General features: G+C 37.3%; 1 protein-coding gene across 1 annotated transcript in view; it reads left to right on the top strand.

Moving 5' to 3' along the window:
• CNTN6 (contactin 6) overlaps positions 1–27,834 on the top strand; it is a 312,661-nt gene that overhangs the window by 215,015 nt on the left and 69,812 nt on the right. The window contains exon 11 of the mRNA XM_036739662.1: positions 11,474–11,601. Coding sequence (XP_036595557.1) covers positions 11,474–11,601 — 128 coding nt within the window. The remainder of the gene's footprint in view (positions 1–11,473; positions 11,602–27,834) is intronic.

Genomic DNA, 27,834 nt, shown 5'->3' with positions numbered 1-27,834 from the left:
TGCTTTAATAAATAATAAAGAAAAATAATAATAAATAATAAATGTTTCAATAAATGCTTTAATTCTTCTACCTTCTACTTAGAGAATTCCTTATATCATGTGGTTCTGATCTATTCAGGCATATACATGATTTTCTTTGAAATCATGAATTCTGCCTTCATAATATACCCCTTCCCCCCCCAAAAACAGCATATAATCCAGTATAGGTTTTACATGTACCTTCACATCAAATTTATTTCCACAATAATCAAATTGTAAAGAAGAATTATAATAAATGTAACAAACCATGAGAAAGAAGAAACAAAACCCAGAAAGGAGAAAAAAAGAGAGAGCAACTAGTTTGCTTCAATCTGCATTCAGACTCCGTAATTCTTTCTCTGGATGTGCATAGCTTTTTCCATCATGAGTCTTCCTCTATTTTTAAAGAGGAAAGCAAGATATTTATTCAGATACCAGAAAGCCAAATCCACTATAGTAACAATGAAGTTGGTACACATCACCAATGCAGGGAGCACTGCCATTCAAAGTCTTCCCTCCATCAAGGCTCCTCACAAACAAGCTCCCTTAGGCAAAATGATCTTCTCTCTTACTCTCCTCTCTGCCTGCTCTGTCTCCCAGCTTTACCCCATCCACTCTTCCTGCTCCACTTGTTTGGCAATCTCCTACCACCACAGGCTCATGTGACTCAGACACAAAATAGGTCACATAGACCTACTAATGGATGGGAAAGATCTTCCTATTTCATTAACAGCACAAAAGCTTTCTCTCCAGTATGAATTCTCTGATGTTTGGTAAGACAGGCCCTCTGTATAAAACGCTTTCCACACTGATTACATTCATAAGGTTTCTCTCCAGTGTGGATTCTCTGATGGGTGGTAAGATGGGCTATCTGTCTAAAACTCTTTCCACACTGATTACATTCATAAGGTTTCTCTCCAGTGTGGATTCTTTGATGGTTGGTAAGACAGGCCCTCTGGGTAAAACCCTTTCCACACTGATTACATTCATAAGGTTTCTCTCCAGTGTGGACTCTCTCATGTTCGGTAAGATAGGCCCTCTGTGTAAAACCCTTTCCACACTGACTACATTCATAAGGCTTCTCTCCAGTGTGGATTCTCTGATGGTTGGTAAAAGAGCCCTTCTCTATAAAACCCTTTCCACACTGATTACATTCATAAGGTTTCTTTCCAGTGTGTATTATCTGATGTTTGGTAAGACAGGCCTTCTGTCTAAAAGCCTTTCCACACTGATTACATTCATAAGGTTTCTCTCCAGTGTGGATTCTCTGATGTTTGGTAAGACAGGCCTTCCGTCTAAAACCCTTTCCACACTGATTACATTCATAAGGTTTCTCTCCAGTGTGGATTCTCTGATGGTTGGTAAGATGGGATGTCTGTGTAAAACTCTTTCCACACTGATTACATTCATAAGGTTTCTTTCCAGTGTGGATTCTCTTATGTTTGCTAAGAGAGGACCTCAGTCTAAAACCCTTTCCACACTGATTACATTCATAAGGTTTCTCTCCAGTGTGGATCCTCTGATGATTAACAAGCTTGGAGCTGCTTTTGAAAGTCTTTCCACACTGATTACATTCATAAGCTTTCTCCCCAGTGTGGTTTCCCAGATGAAGAGCACAGATTTTTCTCCAAGTGAAGTCCCAGGGAACATCACCCATGAATCTTTGATCCTGAGTTTCTTTCACAGCAAGGCTTAGGTCTGCAGGAGTCTTCTTCACTTCAAGTCTGAGTTCTCCTTCTGGATAGCAGCTCCTCAGGTCTTCTTGCTCCAGCATCCATGGTCCTTCCATTTGCTCAAAACAGGAGATGGCCTCTTCTCTGGGAACTGGAAGCCCCAGGGAGAGCAGGTTCCGGGCATTTTCCACCATGACCTCCTTGTATAATTCCTTCTGAGGATGGTCCAAGAGGCCCCACTCCTCCTGGGTGAAGTCCACTGCCACATCCTTAAATGTCACTGTCTCCTGGGCTGGGGCTCGGCTACTTCTGGGGGCCATTCCCTCTGAATCCAGGCTCCCTGTGCCCTCTCCTTCTGCAGTTCTGAGAAATTGCAGGTCTGAAAGCCCTTGCAGTTCTCTGTCTCTCCTCCTCTGAGTCTCTCTGTCTTAGTCCTCCTAGTTCTCTCTGGTTCTTCAAGTTCTCCTTCTCTCTATTTTTGCAGTCCTCTCTCTCAGCCCTTCCTGTTCTTTCTGAGCTCAATGGCTAACCTGAGGATATATATACCCTTCTTAGGGCAGGAGGGTTTCACATCTAATCTGTAAAAGGGTGTGGGCCTGGTAGTTAACACCTGATTAGCAAAAGGGTGTGAGACTAGGGATTAACACCTAGTGAGCAAAAGTGTGTGGGCTTGCCTACAAGCAAGCCTCCCCTAATCAAACTTTCCTTAACTAGCTCCACTTGAAGCCTATGAAATGGGCAGGGTAGATCTTTAGTCACATTAACACCATGCCAGGATGCAAAAAGAGCCAGCATATGATCTTTCTTTTTAATTTTTTTTTCTAGGTAGCGTAATCATTTTATTAATCACACCTACATTTTAAAATTATTTTATTCACTATTTTTTAGTTTTCAGCATTGATTTCCACAAGATTTTGAGTTACAAATTTTCTCCCCATTTCTACCCTCCCCCCCAACGACAAGATTTCATATATTCTGATTGCCCCATTCCCCAGTCAGCCCTCCCTTCTATCATCCCACTCACTCTCCACCCCCATCCCTTTTCCCCTTACTTTCTTGTAGGGCAAGATAAATTTTTATGCCCTATTGCCTGTATATCTTATTTGCTGGTTGCATGCAAAAGCATCTCCTTTAAAATTTGAGTTCCAATTTCTCTCCCCTCTGACCTCCCTACCTACTCTCGCTAAGAAGGCAAGCAATTCAACATAGCCCACACATGAATCATTATGTAAAACCCTTTCACAATACTCATGTTGTGAAAGACTAACTATATTTTGCTCCCTCCTATCCTGTCCCCCCTTATTCAATTTTCTCCCTTGTCCCTGTTACTTTTTGAAAGTATTTGCTTTTGATTACCTCCTCCCCTATTTGCTTTCCCTTCTATCATCGCCCCTTTTTTATCACCTTCCTCCTTCTTTCCTGTGGGGTAAGATACCCAATACAGTGTGTATGTTATTCCCTTCTCAGGTCAAATCCGATGAGAGCAAGATTCACTCATTCCCCCCTCACCTGCCCCCTCTTCCCTTCCAACAGAACTGCTTTTTCATGCTGTTTTTATGTGAGATAATTTACCCCACTCTATCTTTCCCTTTCTCCATCTCTGAATATATTCCTCTCTCATCCCTTAATTTGATTTTATTTTTTTAGATATCAACCCTTCATATTCATCTCACCTTGTGCTCTCTGTCTATATCTATCTATATCTATCTATCTATCTATCTATCTGAATATACCCTTCACCTACCCTAATACTGAGGTCTCATGAATTACACATATCATCTTTCCACGTAGGAATATAAGCAAAACAGTTCAACTTTAGTAAGTCCCTTATGATTTCTATTTCTTGTTTACCTTTCATTCTTCTCTTGATTCTGTGTTTGAAAGTCAAATTTTCTATTCACCTCTGGTCTTTTCACTGAGAAAGCTTGCAAGTCCTCTATTTTATTGAAAATCCATATTTTGCCTTGGAGCATGATCCTCAGTTTTGCTGGGTAGGTGATTCTTGGTTTTATCCTAGCTCCGTTGACCTCTGCAATATCATATTCCAACCCTTCCATCCTTTAATGTAGAAGTTGCTAGATCCTGTGTTATCCTGATTGTGTTTCCACAATACTCGAATTGTTTCTTTCTGGCTGCTTGCATTATTTTCTCCTCGATCTAGGAGCTCTCAATTTGGAGACAATATTCCTAGGAGTTTTCTTTTTGGGATCTTTTTCAGGAGGCTATCGGTGGATTCTTTCAATTTCTATTTTACCCTGTGGCTCTAGAATATCAGGGCAGTTCTGCTTGATAATTTCTTGAAAGATGATATCTAGGCTCTTTTTTTGAACATGGGTTTAAAGTAGTCCAATAATTTGTAAATTATCTCTCCTGGATCTATTCTCCATGTCAGTGGTTTTTCCATTGCCTTCCATTTTTTCATTCCTTTGTTTCTGCTTTATAATATCTTGATTTCTCATAAAGTCTAGCTTCCACTTGCTCCCATCTAATTTTTAAGGTAGTATTTTCTTCAGTGGTCTTTTGGACCTCCTTTTCCATTTGGCTAATTCTGCCTTTCAAGGCATTCTACTCCTCATTGGCTTTTTGCCAATTTGAGTTAGTCTATTTTTTAAGGTGTTATTTTCTTCAGTATTTTTTGGGTCACCTTTAGCAAGTCATTGACTTGTTTTTCATAGTTTTCTCACATTACTCTCATTTCTCTTCCCAGTTTTTCCTCTACTTCTCTTACTTGCTTTTCCAAATCCTTTTTGAGCTCTTCCATGGCCTGAGACCAATTCATATTTTTCTTGGAGGCTTTTGATGTAGGCTCTTTGACTTTGTTGACTTCTTGTGGCTGTATGTTTTAGTCTTCTTTGTCACCAAAAAAAGATTCCAAAGTCTGAGTCTGTTTTTGCTGCCTATTCCTGTTCCCAGCCAACTACTTGACCCTTTAGTTTTTTATCGGGGTAAGACTGCTTGTAGAGTAGAGAGTACTTTGTCCCAACCTTGTGGGGCTGTGCTTGTATTTTCAGAGCTACTTCTATATGGCTAGCTCTGGCACACCAGCACTGCTTCTCCCCCAATAACCTCCAACTAGGATTGTGGCCCAGATTCAGGGAGGGCAAAGGAGATTTTGCACTCCAGCTCTAATCCGCAGCTTAATTCCTGCCACCAGATGGGCCTGACCCTGAGGCAACTGCAGCTGTAGCTCTGGAAGCAGCCTCAGAGCTGCAACACTTCTGCCACCCCCAGGGTGGGAACTTTTTTCACTATGTCCCCAGCAGCTTTTCCCACTAACCTTCTCTGTTGTCTTTGGCATTTTTTGGGTTGAGAAGTCTGGTAAGTGCCACAGCTCACTGATTCAGGAAGCTATACCTGTTCTGCCTGGCTCCCAGTCTGGTTGGTCCTGGTGTGGCCCATGCTGGGCTCTGCTCCACTCTGCTCCCAGATCCATGTCATAGACCCTTCCCAGTGACCATCCAGGCTTTCCTGGGCTGGAGCCCTGCTTCCCTTTGCTATTTCCTGTGTTCTGCAGCTCTAAAATTTGTTCAGAGCCATTTTTATAGGTATTTGGAGAGACCTGGGGGGGAACTTAAGCAAGTCGCTGCATTTGGGCCACCATCTTGGCTCCACCCCCTCAGTTGTCTTTTCTAATGAGATATTTCAGATTCTTTCCTTTTTTTCTACTTTTAATATATCTTGGTATCTTATAATGTCATTTGATTCAATTTGCCCAATTCTAGTTTTCAAGGTGTTATTTTATTTTTCCTTAAGAATTTCTATCTCCTTTTCTAATTGGTTAACTTTCTTTTCAAAATTTTCTTGGATTCCTTTTTTTTCTATGTTTTTTTCTCACTCTTATTTGATTTTTGGATTTCTTTTTAACTTCTTCAAAGATTTCTTTTTGGGCTTGTGACTACTTGACATTCTTGTGGGTAGGGGTGGCTTTTTTAACCTCACTATCTTCCTCTCAATCTTCTTTTACAGGTCTTCTTTTACACCAAAGTAGCTATAAATACTTGGGTTATTTTTCCTTTGCTTAATCACTTTTGTCTTTAATTTGTCTTTTTTAGCATCTTAATATTATTATTATCAAGTTTTAACTCCAGGTTGTGGCTAAAGTTGCCCTAGGCCTCAGGTCCCTCTAACTGTTGTTTTCTGAGTTTTGTCTGGGGCTAAACCTCAGGTACTCCTCTCTTCCTCCCCTAAACCCCAACAATACTGCCCCCAAAATGTTTTTGCCTTTGGATACCACACTCATTGGGATTGTGCACAGTGCTCCCCTCCCAGGCCGCAACCAGGTATCACAACTTGTCAGTATTGCTAGGCCTGACTTCCAGAAACAGTTCTTCAATCTTCCCTCATTCAGCCATCTGCTGTTCTTTAGATGAAAGTTTGTGAGGTAAAAGTTTATGAGGTAGAAGCTCCCGAGGTTGTGAGGTAAAACTTCTTGAGATGAAATATCTTGAGGCTGGGAATGATGTGGAAGTTGAGGTGAAATTTCTTGAGGCCTAGTCTGCTTCCCTGAGTGCTTACTGTTTGTTGATTCAGTAATGTCAGTCTAGCGGTGTTTACACTTTACTCAGACCAAACTTCAGCCCTGGAGTCTTCTTTAAAGTTCCCCCAAGATGTCTTAGGACAATTGCTTTACCCCATTACTTTTGCTGCTCTATATTAATTTTGTGGTAATTTTATGTCTTTTTGTGGAGGCAATCTGGAGAGCCTGGAAATTTCTGACCTATTCCACCATCATCCCAGAATTAACTTTTAATCTAGGAGTCCACAGCCCTTTATTAAATGAAAATGTTATTGCATTATTGGATGAGAAGGGTACATACATACACACACTTGCTTGTGTGTGTATATGTATGTATGTATGTATGGGTATATGTGTATTTTGTATGTATATATGTATAGGTATATATGTATACACACAGATAGAAAGATGGATAGATCAATCTGAGAGTGAAAAACTAAGGTCCTTCACTATTGTAGTTTTACTGTCTATTTTCTCTGGTAATTTATTTAACTTTTAAGATTTTGGATGCTATGCCATTTGGTGCATATATGCTTAGCATTAAAAATACTTCATTGCCTATGGTTTCTTTTAGCAAGATATAGTTTCCTTACTTATCCCTTTTAATTAGGGCTATTTATGGTTTTGCGTTGAAATTGCGGTTGCTACCCCCTGCTTCCCCCCACTCCCTTCAGGTGAAGTGTAAAATATTCTGCTCTACCTCCTTGTTTTAACTGTATGTGTCTATCTGGTTCATATTCCAAGCCCTTTGATCCCTTAACAGAGAAGCTGCTAGATCTTGTATTATTCTGATTTTGCTTCCACAATACTCGAATTATTTCTTTCTGACTGCTTGCTGTATTTTCTCCTTGACCTGGGAACTCTGGAATTTGGAGACAATATTCCTAGGAGTTTTCTTTTTGGGATCTTTTTCAAGAGGTGATCAGTGGATTCTTTCAATTTCTATTTTACCCTCTAGTTCTAGAATATGAGGGCAGTTTTCCTTGATAATTTCTTGAAAGATGGTGTCTAGGCTCTTTTTTTGATTATGGATTTCAGTAGTCCAGTAATTTTTAAATCATCTCTCCTGGATCTGTTCTCCAGGTCAGTGGTTTTTCCAATGACATATTTGATATTTCCTTCCATTTTTTCATTCCTTTGGTTCTGTTTTATAACATCTTGATTTCTCATAAAGTCACCAGCCTCCGCTTGCTCCAATCTAATTTTTAAGGTGGTATTTTCTTCAGTGGTCTTTTGGACCTTCCTTTCCATTTGGCTAATTCTGCCTTTCAAAGCATTCTTCTCCTCACTGGCTTTTTTGGAGCTCTTTTGCCATTTGGATTAGTCTTTTTTTAAGGTATTATTTTTTCAGTATTTTTGGGGGTCTCCTTTAGCAAGTCATTGACTTATTTTTCATGATTTCCTTGCATCACTCTCATTTTTCTTCCCTTTTTTTCCTCTACTTCTCTTACTTGCTTTTCCAAATCATTTTTGAGCTCTTCCATGGCCTGAGACCAATTCATATTTTTCTTGGAGACTTTTGATGTAGGCTCTATGACTTTGTTGATTTCCCCTGGCTCTATGTTTTGGTCTTCTTTGTCACCAAAAAAGATTCTAGAGTCTGAGTCTGAGTCTGAGTCTGCATCCTTTTTCAATGCCTGGTCATGCTCCCAGGCAACTAATTGACCTTTTAGCTTTTTGTCAGGGTATGACTGCTTGTGGAGTAGATAGTACTTTGTCCCAAGCTTTAGAGTCTAAGCACTGCTGTTTTCAGAGCTACTTCTACACAGCAAGCTTTGACACAGCAGCACTCCTCCTCCCCCAAGAACTGCCAACCAGGATTGTGAGCCAGATCCAAGCAGGGCAAAGCTGCTTCTGTGTCAGCAAAATGCTCCTTGCAGTCCCACTCTGATCTGCCACTTCATTCCTCCCACCTTTAAGCCAGAGACTCTGGAAGCAGCTGACACTGGAGCTCTGGAAGCAGCCGCTAGGTCTTCCTGCTGCTGTTGCTGCTGCTGCCACACCACCTCAGCACTCCCACGGCTGGGGCTCTACCACTCTCACCCTGAATCAACAGTTTTCCAACAAACCTGCTCTGTGGTCTTTGGCATTTGTGGGTTAAGAAATCTGGTGATTGCCACAGTTCAGTGTTTCATGGCCCTAAGGCCTGCTCCAGCCACCCAGCTCCTGATCTGATGTGTCTTGGCGCAGCCCATGCTGGACTGCACTCCGCTGTAAGCACTGTGCAATAGACCCTTCCCAGCAACCATCCAGGCTATCCTGGGCTGGAGACCTGCTTCTCTCTGCTATTTCATGGTTTCTGCAGCTCTAGAATTTATTTTGTACAGGTGTTTGGAGGGATTTTGGGGAGAGCTTAAGCAGGGCCCTGCTTTCCAGCCACCATCTTGGCTCCACCCCTGAAGAAAAACAGCTATAGAAATTCTTATTGGGCTTGTGTCCAAATCACTTTTTTAATTTAGATTTTACATGTGGTTTTTTTTATCTCCATTGTCTCCTTTTGAGTTTGTGTCTTGACCTTTCCTGTCACAATAGTAGCTTTTTATATTTAGGCTATTTTTATGTTATTTGCTCATTTTTCCCACCCTATTTCTTGATATTGAATTTTGTGGTACTATTGGACTATGTTCCCAGCAGTTGGGGCTAAAGGAATTGGGGCAAGCACTAATCAAGTTTCACCTTTTTTTGCACTGCAATCTTCAGAGCTAATTCTGGGAATTCAGAAGTTTTCAGTGTTTCCAAAGTGGTGTGATGTAGGAAGAGGTGTGGTCATTATTCTCCTTGTCTGTATTCTGGTCCTTACCCAGGAAGAGTCTTTTATGTCTTCGGAATGCAATCACTATTAAATCTCAGGGCCCCTTCTCCCTTGCGACCAGAAATGATACTGTTCCACTGATTCTCTGACCATTTGGTTCTCAAGGTGATACTCTTTTTCAGAGCTCCTATTCCCTTAGGGTCAAAAGCAACACTGCTCCTCAGGAATCCCACTCACTCTTGACCAAAACTATTCTCCTCTGCCCTTGAACTATGACCTAGAAGTGGATGTAGGCAATGGAGTTGCCAAACCGCATCTGTCTAGTGCTAGCACAGTCCTTCCCTTACTTCCCAGGTCCCCTTAGCATCTCGAGCTTGAGAGCTCCTGAAACTGGTGCTTCTATTACCACCACTTAGTCCTACTACTAGTGTTTTATCCACATGGTCTCTGAGCCATCCTTCACCTCTGGGTCACAGATCTCTCTTTCTGACCTCCTAAGTTGTCTTGGGCTAGACGGATATCTCACTCTGACCCTTTGTTGGCCCTGACACTCCAGAATTCAATTCAAGGCATTATTTTAACTTTGTTTTAGAGGGCAATGTTTAGAGAGCTCAACTCATGGATTTCTATGTTTCATGATCTTTGCTCCACCCTCAGAAACCCTAGACGTAGTTTGAAAAATCATAGTGGTATGTGGCAAACCCTGCATTCTCAAACTTTACTTCCTAGTACAACCAAATACAGACTTATTTATGGAGTCTAAGGAAAGAGATCATTTCTTATTCCCAACATATCTTTGTGGCAGAACAAGATATGAACAATCTTATTGGATTAATATTACACTTAAACTTTGTAATGGACTATTGAATTCTAAAACTTAAATAGTATTATGCAATGATATGAATTATATCCCAGGAACTAGGAAAAAATGGCACTCTCTAATATACTGCAGAGGATGTGACTTTATTATCTAGTAATGTATCACTGAATACTCCAAAAACAGGTGTGACTGCTTCTATTCACTTGACAGAGAGTTGAACACAGCCTGTGATAATTAACCTTAAATCAGAAGTTGATTTCACTCAAATCACTATATGCTACTGTATTCTGCTGGAAGAGTAACAATGTTTCAAAGTGGGCAATTAACTCTATTAGCTATATTGTATGACATACATATATTTATAATAAAATATATTTGGAATGTAACAAAATACCATTTTGTCATATATTAAAAGATACGATATGATCATTAATTTTCTTGCCTTTCATTTGCATCCAAAAAATAATTTCTGACACCATTTTTGTTGCTATAAAGAATACATATTCATAGGCATGATTACTGAGATGCAGAATGATATACAGGATAAAATATTGGGTGGGGAGTCAGGATTACTTGGGTTCAAACCCCATCTAAGGCATATATTGGAATGTGATTCTGGCAAGCCTCAGAAACTCAGTTTTGCATTCCCCTTCTACAAAATGGGGATAAAAGCATCTATAGTCAAAGCTATTGTGAGGATCTAATGTGACTATGTATGTAAAGTGATTTGAAAAATATTAAGTACTACGTAAGTGAGAGCTATTATTTTAAAGTTTTTAAAGGGTGTGTTTTTAAAACTATTAATTTATTTCCCCAAAAAAGTACATTTAAACCTTGAGAATATGCATAACTTAAAATGAATGAAGGTTTCAATTTCTCCTCACCTAAAATTTGGGAACCTTGCTATAATGACTGTCATTTTGAAGTTTGCCCTAATTACGGAGTGCTATACCAAAGCGTGATGCTAGGTATATTTAAATTCCAAGGAAACTTTCCTAAATATTCTTTTTTCAAATGCTGAAACTGCAGAGACAAAGGCTGCAACACCACGACTTTCAATTTTTCAATAAGCACTCTGTATTCAAGTCTTTCATCTTCTACTAGAATGCCTCCAACTTCCATTAAGGAGGCATGATTACCCTAGGATACAAGTAGGCCCTTTGCTTGAAAAGAAGCACAAGGATACCTTCATTCCATTAAATCTGAGAGTAGTCCAAGGATATTGAGAATAATTTTGTGTTTGAGTCCACACAAGAATCCCACCATATATGGAGCCTCATGCTAGATATTATATAGAGCTATCTTGATTTCTCCAAAGCTGAATTCAGTTTTTACTAATGAGCTAAGTAAATATGATCTCTTCAGATATATAGATAACAGTTGCATTCCTTATTTGTCCAATAATTTTGGTTTATAACAGTGTTACATCCCTACTGAATGTTAATATAAAACCAGAATAATAAATTCATATTTGAGTTATGTTATAATGATATCAGCATTTAGGGGAAAAGGGTGGGATTTGCATTATGAAGTAAATAATCAGCAATGAACATGATCAGAGGAAGACAGTTAAATTAGGGTTTTTTATGCTATTAAAACATAAGAATTTAATACCCTCATTAGATAAAGATTTGTAAGTTTGGACTATAATAAAATGGCTCTGCTTTCACTAATAATACTCTTTTCCCCCTTAGATTCTTTATTTTAGAGGATGGCAGTCTCAAGATATATAATGTTACCAAGTCAGATGCAGGAACATATACTTGCATAGCCACAAATCAGTTTGGCATTGCCAAGACTTCAGGCAGCCTGGTCATAAAAGGTAAATTTACTTAATTTTTATTTTATTTATGTTGGTAATGTCTATATCTGATGACACCATGTCACTGGTTGAAACACCTTGTATAAAATTTTAATTTTAAGATTCTTCCCTAGTTATGATAGCAACCAACTTGAGGCATTCATATATTGGTATTCACCAAGTGCCACTCACAGAGAGGCAGTTGTTTTGAGTCTTTGTAGTTGGTTAACACCTCTGCATTTGAATAGAGTAGTACCATCATCAAACATCTCTCAGAGCTGGTGTTTCTAAAACCAGCTGAACATAACATTGGAGGCTAATTAGTCACAAATTATAGCTTCCACTCCAAATATTTGAGTTTCCTCAAATGTCTTCATGTACTGGGCTATGGAGATGTTGATGAAGTCATTTAACTCCTGTGCAATTTGTTAAGCAGGACTTAATTCAGAAACATTCCTCTTAGATGCAATTACCTATGTATATAGGCCATGTTAAAAACCATACTGAATGTATTGCATTGCTGAGTCTCTAAAATGTAACTGTTTAAATAGACAGCTCTTTCAAAGGAGAAAAGGATTAAAATGTATGCCAAAAACGTAGTATGCAAGAGTCACTGTTCTGCTCTTACCATCACAAACATCTAGGCTTGTGCTGTTGAAGATGGTAAAACAGAATACTATATTTTAAAGACTTTCAAAACATATTCTATTCTTCCTATGAAAATGTTCTCACATACAGTCCCAAAGGACATAATTAGCATTTAAAACTTTTCTCTATTCCCCAGCTTTGCTATTTCACTTTGCTGAATGCTAATATAATAAGCTTCCACATTTACTTGAAATGGTCATTTGCCTCCAGTGATTCATTTCTTTGAATGGCTAAAATGAATAACACATTGAAATAGGGTGAAATGCTAATTGCCAATTGCTGACAAATGTTTAAGTTGTTCGTTTAGGAAACTCAGATTTTTTGAATTTTAAATATTTCTCAGATAATGAAAATTTTAAGAGGTTGTACTTTATGACTCCATCAGCCCATTTAAGTGTCTCAGAGAAGGTCAGCCACCAATTTGTCCCTGAAAGATATCACTGCCAACTTGTCTGAAGGATATTTCATTATGACAACTCTAGTCTGTAGAGTTTGAGCACAAGGTGACTGGTGAAACTTGATGTGTCAAAATCTACCTGGTGTGTTTCATTTTGAAAACCAGTCATTCCAAAAGATTGATTTGTCATTTTTTTAAAGACAGAAATGGACTTAGTGCTTCCAACACATGCCATGACAGTGTTTTATAACAGAGAATATCTGCAGCCACTTTTCACTCACATCCTTAATTGGAAATAGGTAAATCCTCCAAGATGGGATATGTCCTTGCTAAGCGGAGGAAAATGTAGGTAGAAATCAAATGCCTTATTTGAAAAACCCGTAACTTCATGGGTTTGCCTCCTTAGGACATCGATCTTCATTCATTTAAAAATATTTATTAATATGTATTGCTTATTAACCACCATTGCAATATATGCTATAGCTATAATGGGGGTGGTGATTGTTTTTGTCTTCTAAAGCAGTCAAGCAATTGGTCCACACCTATCTAGTAGGCACTGTGCTAATGGAATAATCCCTGACTTTAAAGAATATACGTTCTCTCAAGGGAGAACATTTATTCTAAGCAAGCCCAGATTCTAGTCCTAACAACACGAGGCTTGCCCATTATTTTGAAAAACTGGGTTGTTTATGACAATGGCATTAATACTTTAGTTAGGTATCCATATTAGGTTAGGAAAAATTCCATCTTTTCCATTATCCTCACCCATAAAGACAACACAACTCGAGCCACCATATGAAAACCAGAAAATGAGATGTATCTGTGACATACTTTTATCCAGGGTGAGGAGTCTAAGGATCAACTTCATGAAAAGGCAATGTAACTAAAAAAATAAGCTAACATCCACATAAAATAGAATATTGAAAATCCAGCACAGAAATAAACTTTCATGAAAGCATCATATTTCAGCCTTTATCATCAGAATCATAGAAGTCTTTACATGTTAATTGTAATATTTATAATTTTGATAGTAATCATTATTATCACAATAAACAAATATTTATTAAGTTTTTACATTATGGCAGCCAACAAAAGGACAAAAAGTATGTTCCCTGCCCTCACATTAGTTCATATTTTAAGTGGAGGAAATGCAATATGCAAACAACTATGCATATACAGATATATACATTGTAAATGGGGGATAATTTGCCATGTAAATGGGTGGCAATCTCAAAAGGAAGGGTCCAGCAATAGGAATAGGTTCCAGGAAACTGAGGACAGTATCTTGAAGAAGGTAGCATAAGATTCTGTTGCTATGGGTAACTGCCAGTGAAGAAGCTCATAGTAGCAAAGAAAATGAGCACCTACTCTGCAAATTACAGCCTTAAAGGAGGGCCTGGGATATTGACAATTAAGTGGTATGCTCCTAGTCTTACAGCCAGTTTGTGTTAGAAGCATAATATGAATCTGTGTCTACCTACCTCTGAGGCTGTCTAGCTATCTACTACTCCTCTCTGATGAATCATCATCATCATCATCATCATCATCATCACCATCATCATCATCATTGCCCTCATAAAAAGTATATGTTGGTAGCAAGCAATCTGTCCTGGATAGTTATGGACAAAGAAAATAAAAACATTCTCCTTTTAATACACTTCCTTATTTTCCTTTATATCACCTTTCTAGGAATTCCATAATGTGGTCCTTGCTCATTGATGATATTTGAAACAATTTAAATATGTTAGAACTTAAAAAGAACATGTGACAATCACTGAACAGCAATATCAGTACTTTCCCTAAAGGATCTATCAAATAAACTTTCCAAAGCAATTTTTTGCCCTTTTTCATGAGCACTCACTAGACCATGCCATCTTTATCTCTTGTCCAGATTTCTGGTGAGAGCTAACAGCTGGGAATCTCATTTCAATCTATTAGACATAGTCTATTAGACTATGAAAGGTAAATGCTTTTGTCTTTTGAAATGAAAATTCCCTTTGAAGATAAGCCAATAAACTCCATTGTCCATTCCTGCTTTTAGATGAGATCCTGACCAAAATTAATTGATTTGTCCAAATATTCTCTGTCAAAATGCTTTGAGGTTTGTCTGAGATCACACAGCTTAATTCAGAGTACAAGCAAACATATTTTATTCATGTATTTGTTTGTTTGTTTGTTTGCTTATGTATTTATTTTTTTATTTTTATTTTTTGAGGTTAACAATGCCAAATATTTAATGTGTTCTAATGGAAGACCATCAATACAGTGTCAAAGAACTTGAGTTCAGAACCCAGCTGTGTGACCTTAGGCAAGTCATTCAACCTCTCTAGGCTTCAGATTCCTTCTCTTTAAAATGAGAGCATTGGACTTGTTGATCTCTGTTTCCTTCCAGCTCCAGCTAAATGATTCTGTCATGGTTACCTCAACCTATTTGTGTCCTCCACTAAAATATTAAGCAACTTGCTTAAAATTGTACAGTCTTGAACACCTGATGACCTAAATTCAAAAATCCCCTCTAATATTTACTATATGTCATTCCAAGCAAGTTGTTTAACATTCCTATTAAGGGCTAATTTCCCTTGTTTGTAAAGTGAGAGAGTTAAAGGAGATGCAACTGAAAATAATTTTATTGTTGTTGTCTTAATATTTTGATAACCATGTTTAAATACTTTTCTTTTTTGAGGAGGGAAGGCAGGGCAATTAGAGTTAAGTGATTTGCCCAGGGTCACACAGATAGTAACTGCGTCAAGTGTCTGAGGCTGGATTTGAACTCAGGTCCTCCTGACTCCAGGGCTGGTGCTCTACTCACTGTGCCACCTAGCTGCCCCTCTGTTTCAATACTTTTTAATTCTCTGTATGTGTCTTAAAACTTTTTTTTTTGAGAAGAGGTTTGTTGGCTTCACATGAGTGTCAAAAGGAATCATGACAAAAAATATTAAGAACCAGAGTAATTTTATCTTAAGGGTTTTTCTTCCTCAAAATTTCTTACCCTTAGATTATCTTCCTGTAGGAAATCAATAAACCTCCCTTGAACCTCAGTTTCTTAATTTTTAAAATGAAGGTGTTCAAGTACATGGCTTCTGAGGTTACTACCACATTTAGGTCTATGATCTATGATATTATGAATTATTTAGGTAAGTTTTTAACTGAAAAATTTTAAGACAACAACAAAGCTCAAAATGTTTGTATTGACCAGTTTTAGCAGTTGGTGGTGTTTTCTTTTCTTTTTTGTTTGTTTGTTTGTTTACTTAGTCTATTTCTAGTAGCCAAAGCAACTCACTCTTGCTCTGTTGGCAAAACACAACATGTTGTCACTGTGGGAAGCCAAGGTCCTACCATCTCATTTATCTTCATGTAACATGGAAAAACTTATAGAAACTTCCTAAATCCATCACAAGTGATTGAAACACATAAATATTCTCTTCCTTTGCAATTGCCAGGAACACTTTGTTAAGAATACATGCAAATACACACACATTCACTCATATGTATGGATGTGTATGCATATAGTGTCCCAAAAGTTTTAAGGAAGTATGAGTCTATCTTTGTATATTTTATATGTATATATGTAAATTTATATAGTCATATGAGTTATTAAACTCTTCAGTTTAATGATATATAAAGTTATATTTATATAACATGTAGAAATATATGTTTCTGTTTGTATATATTTATGTGGATCCAATAATACAATACACACATACTATATATGCATGTATATATTACATATACAGACATGTGTATAATAAATGTGAAAATATCAGTTCAATCTGGATTTAATATAAAAATTCTTTTCAAAAATGAAAAAAAATGGTTTCCTATTATCTCTTCTATTAATATGTTGCCAATTGTCAGTGCTACCATCTAAAACCAATATGTCCATTGTTAAAATGGCTTGGTATTGGCATATGTGTTTTATTATCTTATGATGTCTGATTTTGTTTTTCTGTTGACTTTAAAAAACCCCAACAAAACATAGAATGACCTTCATGGTAATATGATGGCTGAAAAGTAAATTAAAAAATATTAGGAAAGCAGGTAAAATAAGCACCTCTTTTAGAATTGGCTGATCAGCCTTAGTCATGTAAGAGATATTGCTGTTAGGTAACATGTAAAAAATAAATAGTTACAAGATTTAGCTATTTTCAGAGTACTTTTTTTATTTTGGGATTGTTATAACTTATCTCAAATAAGAGGACTCTGGATTTATCTACTACATGGGCTTGAAATTTTGACTTTCATAAACTCAGTGGGATGAGGTAATTTTCCAATGCTATGTTGAAAGCACAATTAGCCTTGATATTACACATTTCTTTGGAAGATGCCAAGTTCAATTTGAGGCTGTTACAGAAGCCTGGGCTGATGTTTGAAGGGAAACCAGGTTTCGGCAGCTTTCTCCTCTGAGGAGTGATGGATAGCATTACATTTAGCAACAGTATATTTACTAAGAAGTATATGAAAATCACATAAAAAACAGAAATTATTTGATTTGGCATTTGGAAAATTATTAAAAAGCAGAGCAACAGCAGGCTATACAAATGATCTTGTTTGCAGGCAACATTTGTTTCTGTTTCCCCACTGGAGAAGTTTGGGATGTTCAATTATAGGCCTCATTGCTTCAGCATTATTTTCTACTGAAATGTCGGAACTTGGAAAAGCATATCTAATGTGCAAATTAAGTTTATTGCTGCTCATTTAGTTGTTTATTCTTTGTGATAGAAGTCTTTATTATGCTAGCATATCGAAGGTCCTATCTGGGTTTCTCCTTCAGAATGGAAATATGCTTTAATACACATCTAGATTTACTGATGGAGATGAAGGGGTAATTGGAAGCCTAGAGGCTCTCAAAGGCATTTAAGAGGATTTGAGGTGATCTGCCTGAATACAACTTTGCCAAAACCATAAATATGATATTAGGGAATAGCAAAACATATCAGGTTATATTAGTTATACTATGATTGGTGAGACTACTGGATATGGATTCCAACAGGATTGAAAAAAATTCATAGATAATTCAAATTTTCCCACTTAAGTTGCAGATTTCAACAACGTATTATCAATCTCCATCCATCAATCACATAATAAATAGTTATTAAGTGCCTACTATGTGCCAGACATTTTGATACAAAGATAAAATTGAAATTGTTCCTGTCTTCAATGGGTATGCATTGCAAAAGACTGGTTGCAATTTTTTCATAAAAATGATACCCTTTGTTAAAAAAAGCATGAAATTAAATGTATTTTAGAAAAAAGAATAATTTGTGCAATCAATTGTTAGATTATCTTACCCAAAAGGAACTTCCTCTTCTTTCAATACAAAGTAAAGAAGCTATTGAGAGGATAATTTGAAAGTTTGGTTTTGTGATAATTTATTATCAGAATGTAGAATCAAAGCTCAAAGAAAAAATATTGAGTGTGAACTTTTTAAACATCAAATATTTTATTTTTTTTTGGCATAGGGAATTCTTATATGAAGAAACTCCCTTTTCTAAAGTAGACCAGCCCCTACTGTGCAATCAAGGAGTCTTTGAGAGTGAACTGGGACATGAGACGTTAGTTGACTTGACTGAGATATTTATCAGACACAAAACTCTTATTACACACTCCCTCTCTCCTTCAATCTCTCTCTCTCTCTCTCTCTCTCTCTCTCTCTCTCTCTCTCTCTCTCTTTCTCTCTCTTAGAGACAGATACAGACAGATATAGATGTCGATGTCGATGTAGATACAGACACAGATACAGATACAGATACAGATACGTTTGTCTCATTTTAGTGTATCAGAAAGGCAAGATTGATGATATTGGTGGTGACCATGAATATGCCGGTATAGTTCGGAATCACAAAGTCTAAGAGACTTTCCCCAGTTCAACATAGCAGTAATTGTATTCCAAAACCAGAAAGTCTCCCTCAATGTAACAGCAAGGAGATTAAAACAGTATCACAACAAAGAGCCAAGCCATCTTGTAACCTTCGCTTCTTTTAGGGACTTCCCATAAACACTCACTCATGAATCCTAACTATCTGCTTGCCTGTGTCCTCTCCTCCCACAGTTCTGAAAGCCCTTTCAGTTCTCAGAGCCCTTCCAGTTCTCTCTCTCTCTCTCTCTCTCTCTCTTCTCTCTTCCTCTCAAAAGTCTGTCTTCTCCGCAGCTCTCTTGACTCCATTCTCCACAGCTCTCTAGTCTGCACCCTCCACAGTTCTCTAGTCTTGATCGTCTTCTCACAGCTCTCTGGTGTCTGCAGCTCTCTGGTCTCTGCAGCTCTCCAGTCTGAGCATAATGGCTACCCACAGGGTATATATACACTTTGTTTGGGCCTGTGGCTTAGCACCTAGTAGCAAATGGGTGTGGGCCTGGGGCTTAGCAACTAATGGCAAAAGTGTGGGCCTTCCTACAAGCAAGCTTCTCCTAATCAAGCTTCCCTTAACTAGCTCCACCTGAGGCCTATTGAAGCCGAAAAGATCTTTGATCACATTAGCACCACATTTAGCCTCACAATTACCTTGGGAAATGAAGAGTATTTAGCCTCAGAAATGCCTAGGTGAAAGGTGGTGACAGAGGAAGCATTAGATCTCTTATTCTCACCAAAGTTCAAACTTATCCACTGTAACGACACTCTCCTGAATTCCAGTGGAAATCTAGTCATTGAAAGAACTTCAAGGCCACATCATCAGAGGTTTATTCTTTATTGACACTCATTCTGAAATGAGAAATATTAAAGAAATCCTCCCCACCTACAATTTGTCTTGTAGATTGCAGCAGAATGTGTGTTATTAATGTTTTAAAATTTTAAACAAATGTGAGCCCATCCTCTTAAAAAATAATCTACAAAAACTTCACCTACTTGAATAGTTTCCTTTGTTCATCATTTTCTTCATTACAGAACACTACAATTTGATTGGTGTCAAACTCATGAACTTCATTGAACGTTGATAGATAGTTTGATCTTATAGATATACTATTGGGTTAATTGAACCAGGAAGTCTGTATTAGCTTTCTGGCCCCGCCAAGGAATACTTTGAAAACACATTGTGCCCTCCCTATACCTCCATATCTATATCTCTAAAATAGCATAATGATACTTTATTTGTCAATTACCTCTAGTTGTCTTTTATGGGCCTTGTGACAGTTAATGAAAGAGCCTAATTATCTCCCTGAGGATAGGGGAGATTAGCCTCACTTAAACTAACATTTGCTGTAGACTCAGCACAGTGCCTACTGAGTTGGGAAGGCCTTGGAGCTGCTTTTGTGCTTTGCATGTCAATGGTGGTACTTAGGAAATGCTGTTTACCATACAAGGAAAATGTAGACCAACAGACTGGTAGATTTTCCCTTAACTAAAACTCCTTAAGGCAGAAGTTTTTAACCTGGGATCCCCAAGTCCAAGGATAGATTTCAGGGAATTTACACTAAACCGTCTTAGAGTATGAGCTAAATAATGACTTTTTTCTTAATATTATTTTCAATTCATGGCAGTTGAATTCATTTCAACAAGCCTTTATTAAATACCTACTATTAACCACAAAAATTAGAAATCAAATTCTACTGTTCCTCATCTTTCCACTCCTAATAATAAGCCTGTCATTTTATTACCACCCAGACTTAAAGTTATTGGACAGAAATTTGGCAGCACTTCAAAGCCCTTTTCAGAACCTGAGTAAAAGAAAGTTAATCAAGGGAAGAACGTTTTCCCTCTTCTCCCTTTAGTTCATGTCATCCACACTGGGTGCAGCAGATAGGAGTCACAAAAAAGAGTGAGACCAGGGTTTTTTAATAGGGGAACTCTGGGTCCATAGAAGGATTTGATGGGGTTTACACTAAGCCCTCTCAGACTATGAATGAAATAATGACCCTTCTTTCTTTCAACTTCAATTCATTTTAGTTTAATTCAAACCAACTAGCATTTATTGAACATAGCCTATTAACCACAAAAAATTGGAAATCAAATTCTGCTCTCCACTTCTAACAATAAGCATATAATTTTATGACAACCAAGACCTAGAGTTACTGGACAAATACTTGGTTGAATGTCTAACCATAAAAGGAATTATCATGTTTACTACTTAGATGAGAAATAAATACAATATATAGATCCAATTTCATATTTCACTCCTATTACATGCTTGTCTAATTTCTTTAAAGAAGCCTCAATGTGTGGTCTTCAGTGTTCTCATGCACAGGTTAGTGGTTGTGTCAAAGAAGAAGATTTTATGTATCACCAATTTTTGAGATGCAGACTGCATCTACCTGGGACACAGTGAGTGCCATGATAAGCAAACTAAGCATACTCAGATGCCTTTCAAAGCTTGGTTATATTTCATTGAAACTTAATTTTACACAACAGGCTACTTTTTGTTTTGGCCATTTCTCATACCTGTACCATAGTTCATCACTGTCCACAGCTCATGAGGAAATCACAAGATTTCTCCATGAGTAAAAAGCTACACACCTTAAAGAAACAGATTATTTGAATTCAATAAGTTTTAGTGATGCTTTTTTTGTACCATTATCACTTTGAGAAACACTGCCACCTTCTAAATGGAATCTTCCCTTTTAAAAATAGGTTTACAAAAGCATGTAATATAGTAACCATGTCTGACAATGTATATAAGATTCTGCTCTTTTCAACCAGTTCTCCGGTAACATAAGAATTGTGTTAAGTAATATGAAAAATATATTATATCTGATTAATATCTATAAATATTCTATATGATATAATGTCAATATATTATATAAGTATAAATTTAATGGATTATATTAATATATCTATTTTATGTAAAGGAAGAATAAGAAAAAAGAAACTAATGCTTAAATTAGGAGGTAAGCAACAAGCATATTTCTTTTTTTAAAAAAAATTATCAAAGATCTGGGTTTTTAACTTGCTATCATAACTAGGGAAGAATCTTAAAATTAAAATTTTATACTTTTAACATTATAAATATCTTCCAATTACATCACTCCATGAAAAGTATCTTTTAAATAAAGTAAAATGTTTAAGTAAAACTAAAAATATAATGACCTTGTTTACCAATACATGCAGGGGGGGGCAGAGCCAAGATGGCAGCTGGAAAGCAGGGACTAGCGTGAGCTCCCCGCCGAGTCCCTCCAAAAACCTATAAAAATGGCTCTGAACCAATTCTAGAACTGCAGAACCCACAAAACAGCAGAAGGAAGCAGGGATCCAGCCCAGGACAGCCTGGATGGTCTCTGGGTGAGGTCTGTCCCACATGGAGCTGGGAGCAGAGCAGAGCGGAGCAGAGCCAAGCGTGAGTGGTGCGGACCAACCAGACCAAGAGCCGGGAGGAGCATGCCCTAGCACCCTGAATCAGTGAGCTGCAGCAGTTACCAGACTTCTCAACCCACAAACACCAAAGACAACAGAGAAGGTTAGTGGGAAAAGCTGCGGGAGTGGAAAGAGTTCATCATTAGGCTGCCGCCCCAGGGGCAGTGGAGGTGGGGCCGCTACAGAAGTACAGCTGCAGTTGCTTCTGGGCCCAGGCCCACCTGGTGGGAGGAATTAAGTAGTGGATCAGAGCAGGAGTGCAGAGCCTGCTGAAGATCTAAATCCAGTCCAGGTTGGGGGTTCTTGGGGAAGGAAGAGTGCTGGTGTGGCAAGGCTGGCACATCCCCCCAAGCGTGGACAATAGTTCTCTTAACTCCACAAGCAATCATATCCCGCTGAAAAACTCAAGGGTCAGGTTAGTTGTCTGGGAATATGGCCAGGCAGTGAAAATGCACCCAGATTCAGTCTCAGACTTTGGATTCTTTCTTTGGTGACAAAGAAGACCAAAACATACAGACAGAAGAAGTCAACAAAGTCAAAGAGCCAACAACAAAAGCCTCCAAGAAAAACATGAACTGGTCCCAGGCCACAGAAGAGCTCAAAAAGGATTTGGAAAAGCAAGTTAGAGAAGTAGAGGAAAAATTGGGAAGAGAAATGAGAAGGATTCGAGAAAACCATGAAAAAAAAGTCAATGACTTGCTAAAGGAGACCCAAAAAATACTGAAAAATATACTGAAGAAAACAACACCTTAAAAAATAGACTAACTCAAATGATAAAAGAGCTCCGAAAAGCCAATGGGGAGAAGAATGCCTTGAAAGGCAGAATTAGCCAAATGAAAAAGGAGGTCCAAAAGATCACTGAAGAAAATACTAACTTAAAAATTAGATTGGAGCAAGTGGAAGCTAGTGACTTGATGAGAAATCAAGATATTATAAAACAGAACCAAAGGAATGAAAAAATGGAAGACAATGTGAAATACCTCATTGGAAAAACCACTGACCTAGAAAATAGATCCAGGAGAGATAATTTTAAAATTATTGAACTCCCTGAAAGCCATGATCAAAAAAAGAGCCTAGATATCATCTTTCAAGAAATTATCAAGGAGAACTACCCTGATATTCTAGAGCCACAGGGCAAAATAGAAATTGAAAGAATCCATCGATCACTTCCTCAAGTAGATCCCAAAAAGAAATCTCCTAGGAATATTGTCACCAAATTCCAGAGCTCCCAGATCAAGGAGAAAATACTGCAAGCAGCCAGAAAGAAACAATTTGAGTGTTGTGGAAACCCAATCAGAACAACCCAAGATCTGGCAGCTTCTACATTAAGAGATTGAAGGACTTGGAATACGGTATTCCAGAGGTCAATGGAGCTAGGATTAAAACCAAGAATCACCTACCCAGCAAAACTGAGTATCATGGTCCAAGGCAAAATATGGATTTTCAATAAAATAGAGGACTTTCAAGCTTTCTCAGTGAAAAGACCAGAGCTGAAGAGAAAATTTGACTTTAAAACACAAGAATCAAGAGAAGCATGAAAAGGTAATCAAGAAAAAGAACAAGAAAAAGAAATTGCAAGGGACTTACTAAAGTTGAACTGTTTTGTTTATATTCCTGCATGGAAAGATGATGTGTATGATTCATGAGACCTCAGTATTAGGCTAGTTGAAGGGAATATGCATATATATGTTTATGTTTATGTTTATATATATAAGTGAATGTGTATGTATGTATATATGTATGTGTATATATACATATATATAAAGAGAGAGAGAGACCAGACACAGGGTGAGTTGAAGAAGAAGGGAAGATATCTAAAAGAAATAAAATCAAATTAAGGGATGAGAGAGGAATATAGTGAGAGAGGGAGATAGGGAGAGATAGAATGGGGTGGATTATCTCGCATAAAGGTGGCAAGAGGAAGCAGTTCTGTGGGAGCAGGGGAGAGGGCAGGTGAGGGGAGAATGAGTGATTCTTGCTCTCATCAGATTTGGCCTGAGGAGGGAATACCATACATACCCAATTGGGTATCTTAGCCCCACAGGAAAGAAGAGGAAAGAAGATAAAACAAAGGGGGGGATGATGGAGGGGAGGATAGATAGGGGTGGAGGTAATCAAAACAAACACTTTGGAAAGGGGACAGGGTCAAGGGAGAAAATTCAATAAAGCGGGATGGGTTGGGAAGGAGCAAAATATAGTCAGTCTTTCACAACAGTATTGTGGAAGGATTATACATAATGATACACATGTGGCCTATGTTGAATTGCTTGACTTCTTAGGGAGGGTGGGTGTTAAGGGAAGAGGGGAGAGAATTTGGAACTCAAAGTTTTAAAAACAGATGTTCAAAAACAAAAAAAAAAAGTTTTTGCATGCAACTAGAAAATAAGATACACAGGCAATGGGGCATAGAAATTTATCTTGCCCTACAAGAAAGGAAGGGAAAAGGCGATGGGAGGGGAGTGGGGTGACAGAAAGGAGGGCTGACTGGGGAACAGGGCAACCAGAATATAGGCCATCTTGGAGTGTGGGAGGGTAGAAATGGGGAGAAAATTTGTAATTCAAACTCTTGTGAAAATCAGTGCTGAAAACTAAATATATTAAATAAATAAATTTTAAAAAAAGAAAATAAAAAGAAGTCATTACTCTTAGTGACCTATAATTATATGGGGAGAGCTAAAAGAATACAATAAAAGTTTCCCTTTAGCAGAATGCTATTAAAATGGATAAAAAAAGGTGACTTGCATTTGACTTAGATTAAAATTACCTTGCATATTATTTAAGTTCAAATTAAAAATTTTTCTATGAAAAAAAGAATACATGCAATATTCTATGACTACATTTCCCCTTACCTCTCTGTTTAAAAATTAATTAGTTAATATAAATCTACTTTCCCTCTCACCTCTGACTCTTTCAGGGAAAAGGAGAAAAAAAATTCCTTTTAATATGCATAGTAAAGCAAAATAATTTCCCTGAATGTTAAAAAATGCATGTGTCTTATTCTGCACCTTAAATTCATCGCCTCTCTTTCAGGAGGTAAATAGTATATTTCACACTAACTCTAAAATAAGAGAATAAATTTAATATATATATATATATGAAATAGAAAGTTCAAAGAAAATAAGTTTAAAGATGAGAATGATGAAAGTGCTTAGAAAAAAGATTTTAACATAAGTGTGTATATAAATGTGTGTATGCACACATATTATACACTCATATGTGTATATATATACACGCATATACACCCCAGCCATACACACATACATACATATACGTATACATATGTGTGTGTATCTCTTTATCTGTATGGTGTCTGTGTGTGTATGTAGGTATACATCGCTCTCTCTGTATACACACACATATACACACACACTTACATATTAGTATATGTGTGTGTGTGTGTGTGTGTGTGTGCAGACATAGATATATGTGAAACAAGGACCCAAAAATAAATAATTCAAATATCAAAGAATCACAATCAGGACTGGATGAGATTTAGAGCTACAGTATAAAGGAACAGACAGCATGGCATGAGATATTCCAAAAGGCAAAAAAGGAAAAGGCCACAAGCAAGAGTAACTCAGCCAGTGAATTTCAGTGTAATCCAATGAGGAGAAGATTGCATCTCCAAAGAAATAGAGAACTTCCAAACTTTTCTGAATAATAATAATTTAAAAATATCTTAAAATGAATTTTGAAATACATATATAGGAGCCAGGGGAAAAAGACAAATAAAGTAAGTAAGCAATCAGAATGTATTATATATGGATTATATAAGTGTTAACTTTCTAATGAAGGGAGCATGGATGTTAAAAGTACTTTTAGAACCCTAAGGCCACAATATGTTATAGTAGTAATACATTGAAACAAGACACCCATAAATGTTTTGTCGCATTTTGAATGTGCTTTAAGATAGTAAAGAAAGGGAAACAAAGAAAAAAGTGCATGAGGTACATTATATAAGAATGGAAAGAAAGGAGAGGTTGATAATATACATAATCATATTGTAGAAATAGAACTATATACAAATATGGGAAGTGGGAAGCACTAGGACTTCACTTTCATCAAAAGAGTGCCAGTCTCTCTCTCGATCTTTCTCTCTCTCTCTCTCTCTCTCTCTCTCTCTCTCTCTCTCTCTCTCTCTTTAACACACATCTGTGTGAGTTTTGTGTAGGAATACATCCAGCTCAAAAATGATACAAATAAGATTAGAAAGAGCAGGGGAATAAAAGAGGAAGTAAGGATTTATCTTCTGGAGTAATTTTCTGGAGGCTTCCAAGTAAAAGAAGAAATGAGGAATTCTTTAGGAACGTCACCTTTGGATGTGAGCTTGTTGGAGTGAATAGTATGAGAGAACTAAGTTAAATTTTGAGCCTACCACCACACTGCCACCCCCATACACCCCCCCCAAAAAAAAACTGGTGTAGAGGAGAGTATGACAACAAAGAATTAGGAAAAGTGATTGTGTTTCTTCTTGCTATAATTTTAAAGTAAAAATCCCTTTGTGATGGTTAATCTATTTTACAGGGATAAATGAAACTGGAATATTAATCACTGCCCCCCAAAATAGGGGGGAACAAAGCAAGGGAAGTCTTGAACAGTGCAAGTAGAAAAGAGGTACCCTATACCCTTCAGGGTTACTTCCTTGGTGATCTGGGGATATAACTAGCTTAGCCCTGAAAGAGTGGGGTCAGATATAATATAATATATATATGTATACACACAGACACAGACACAGACACAGACACAGACACACACACACACACACAAATATATATATATATATACTATCTCTATTCTATTTATCTGTATATCTATATAGTATATTCGATCTATCTATTCTGTCTATACACACACACACACACACACACACACATATATATATATATACACACACACACACACACACATATATACGCACACGTGCATGTATCACAAGTAAATAGTTGCTTGTATGTTGTCTTTTCCATTGGAGTGTGAGCTCCTTTTGGGAAGGGGCTATCTTTTTTCCTGTTGGTGTTGTTTTGTTTTTATTTGTTTTGCTTTTTTTTTGTATCCCCATTGCTTAGCATCAATTGCTTTTGTTCAGTCATTTTTCAGCTGTGTCTGACTCTTCCTGACACCATTTACCTTTTTTTGGCAAAGATAGTGGAGGAGTTCCCCATTTCCTTCTCTAGTTCATTTTACAGATGAGGAAACTGAGGCTAAGAGTGTTAAGTGACTTGCACAAAGATCAGGGTCATATAGCTAGTAAGTGTTTGAGAACAGATTTGAAATCCTGAAAATGACTTTTTCTGACTTCAGGCCTGGCCCTCTATCCACTGTGCCACCTACTTACCCCAACATCCAATAGGAAATTAACAAATACTTATTGACTGCCCAACAGGAAGTGATAAAAGAGATTGCAAATGCAAATTTTATAGATGAGGAAAAAGTCTGGGAATCACCCATACTAATTAATTTATTTCTATTATTTGCAAGTAAACCACAAGGCGAAGATATCTGGGATTCGTAATATCTATTTAATGTCATTTTTCACATCTATTTAATCTGAATCTGAAGTCTCTTTTTTAATAATTTTATATATGATATGTAATTTTTATTTATATATTTTGTATAATATAATATATATATAATTTTGATAATTTTAATATTTTTAATAAATCAGGAGTAATGATAACAGAGATAAGGATCATTGGATTATAGATTTATAGATGGGAGGGGACTCAGAGATCAGCTAGTCCTAATAAACAATTGTCTTATAGATGAGAAAACTGGTACCCACAGAGGTTTCGAGGTGCCCAAAGTCACATACCATGTTCTGTGCATACGATTTGAACCTAACTCCACTGATAGCATAGTCAGTAGTCTTTCCACAATATCATGTGACTTCCTTTCAGGTACATAAGACAAGTGGAATGAGGTTTTACCT

Source organism: Trichosurus vulpecula, chromosome 9 (genome assembly GCF_011100635.1).
Source record: "Trichosurus vulpecula isolate mTriVul1 chromosome 9, mTriVul1.pri, whole genome shotgun sequence".
Lineage (NCBI taxonomy): Eukaryota > Metazoa > Chordata > Mammalia > Diprotodontia > Phalangeridae > Trichosurus > Trichosurus vulpecula.
This window is presented reverse-complemented; position numbering and strand designations above follow the sequence as displayed.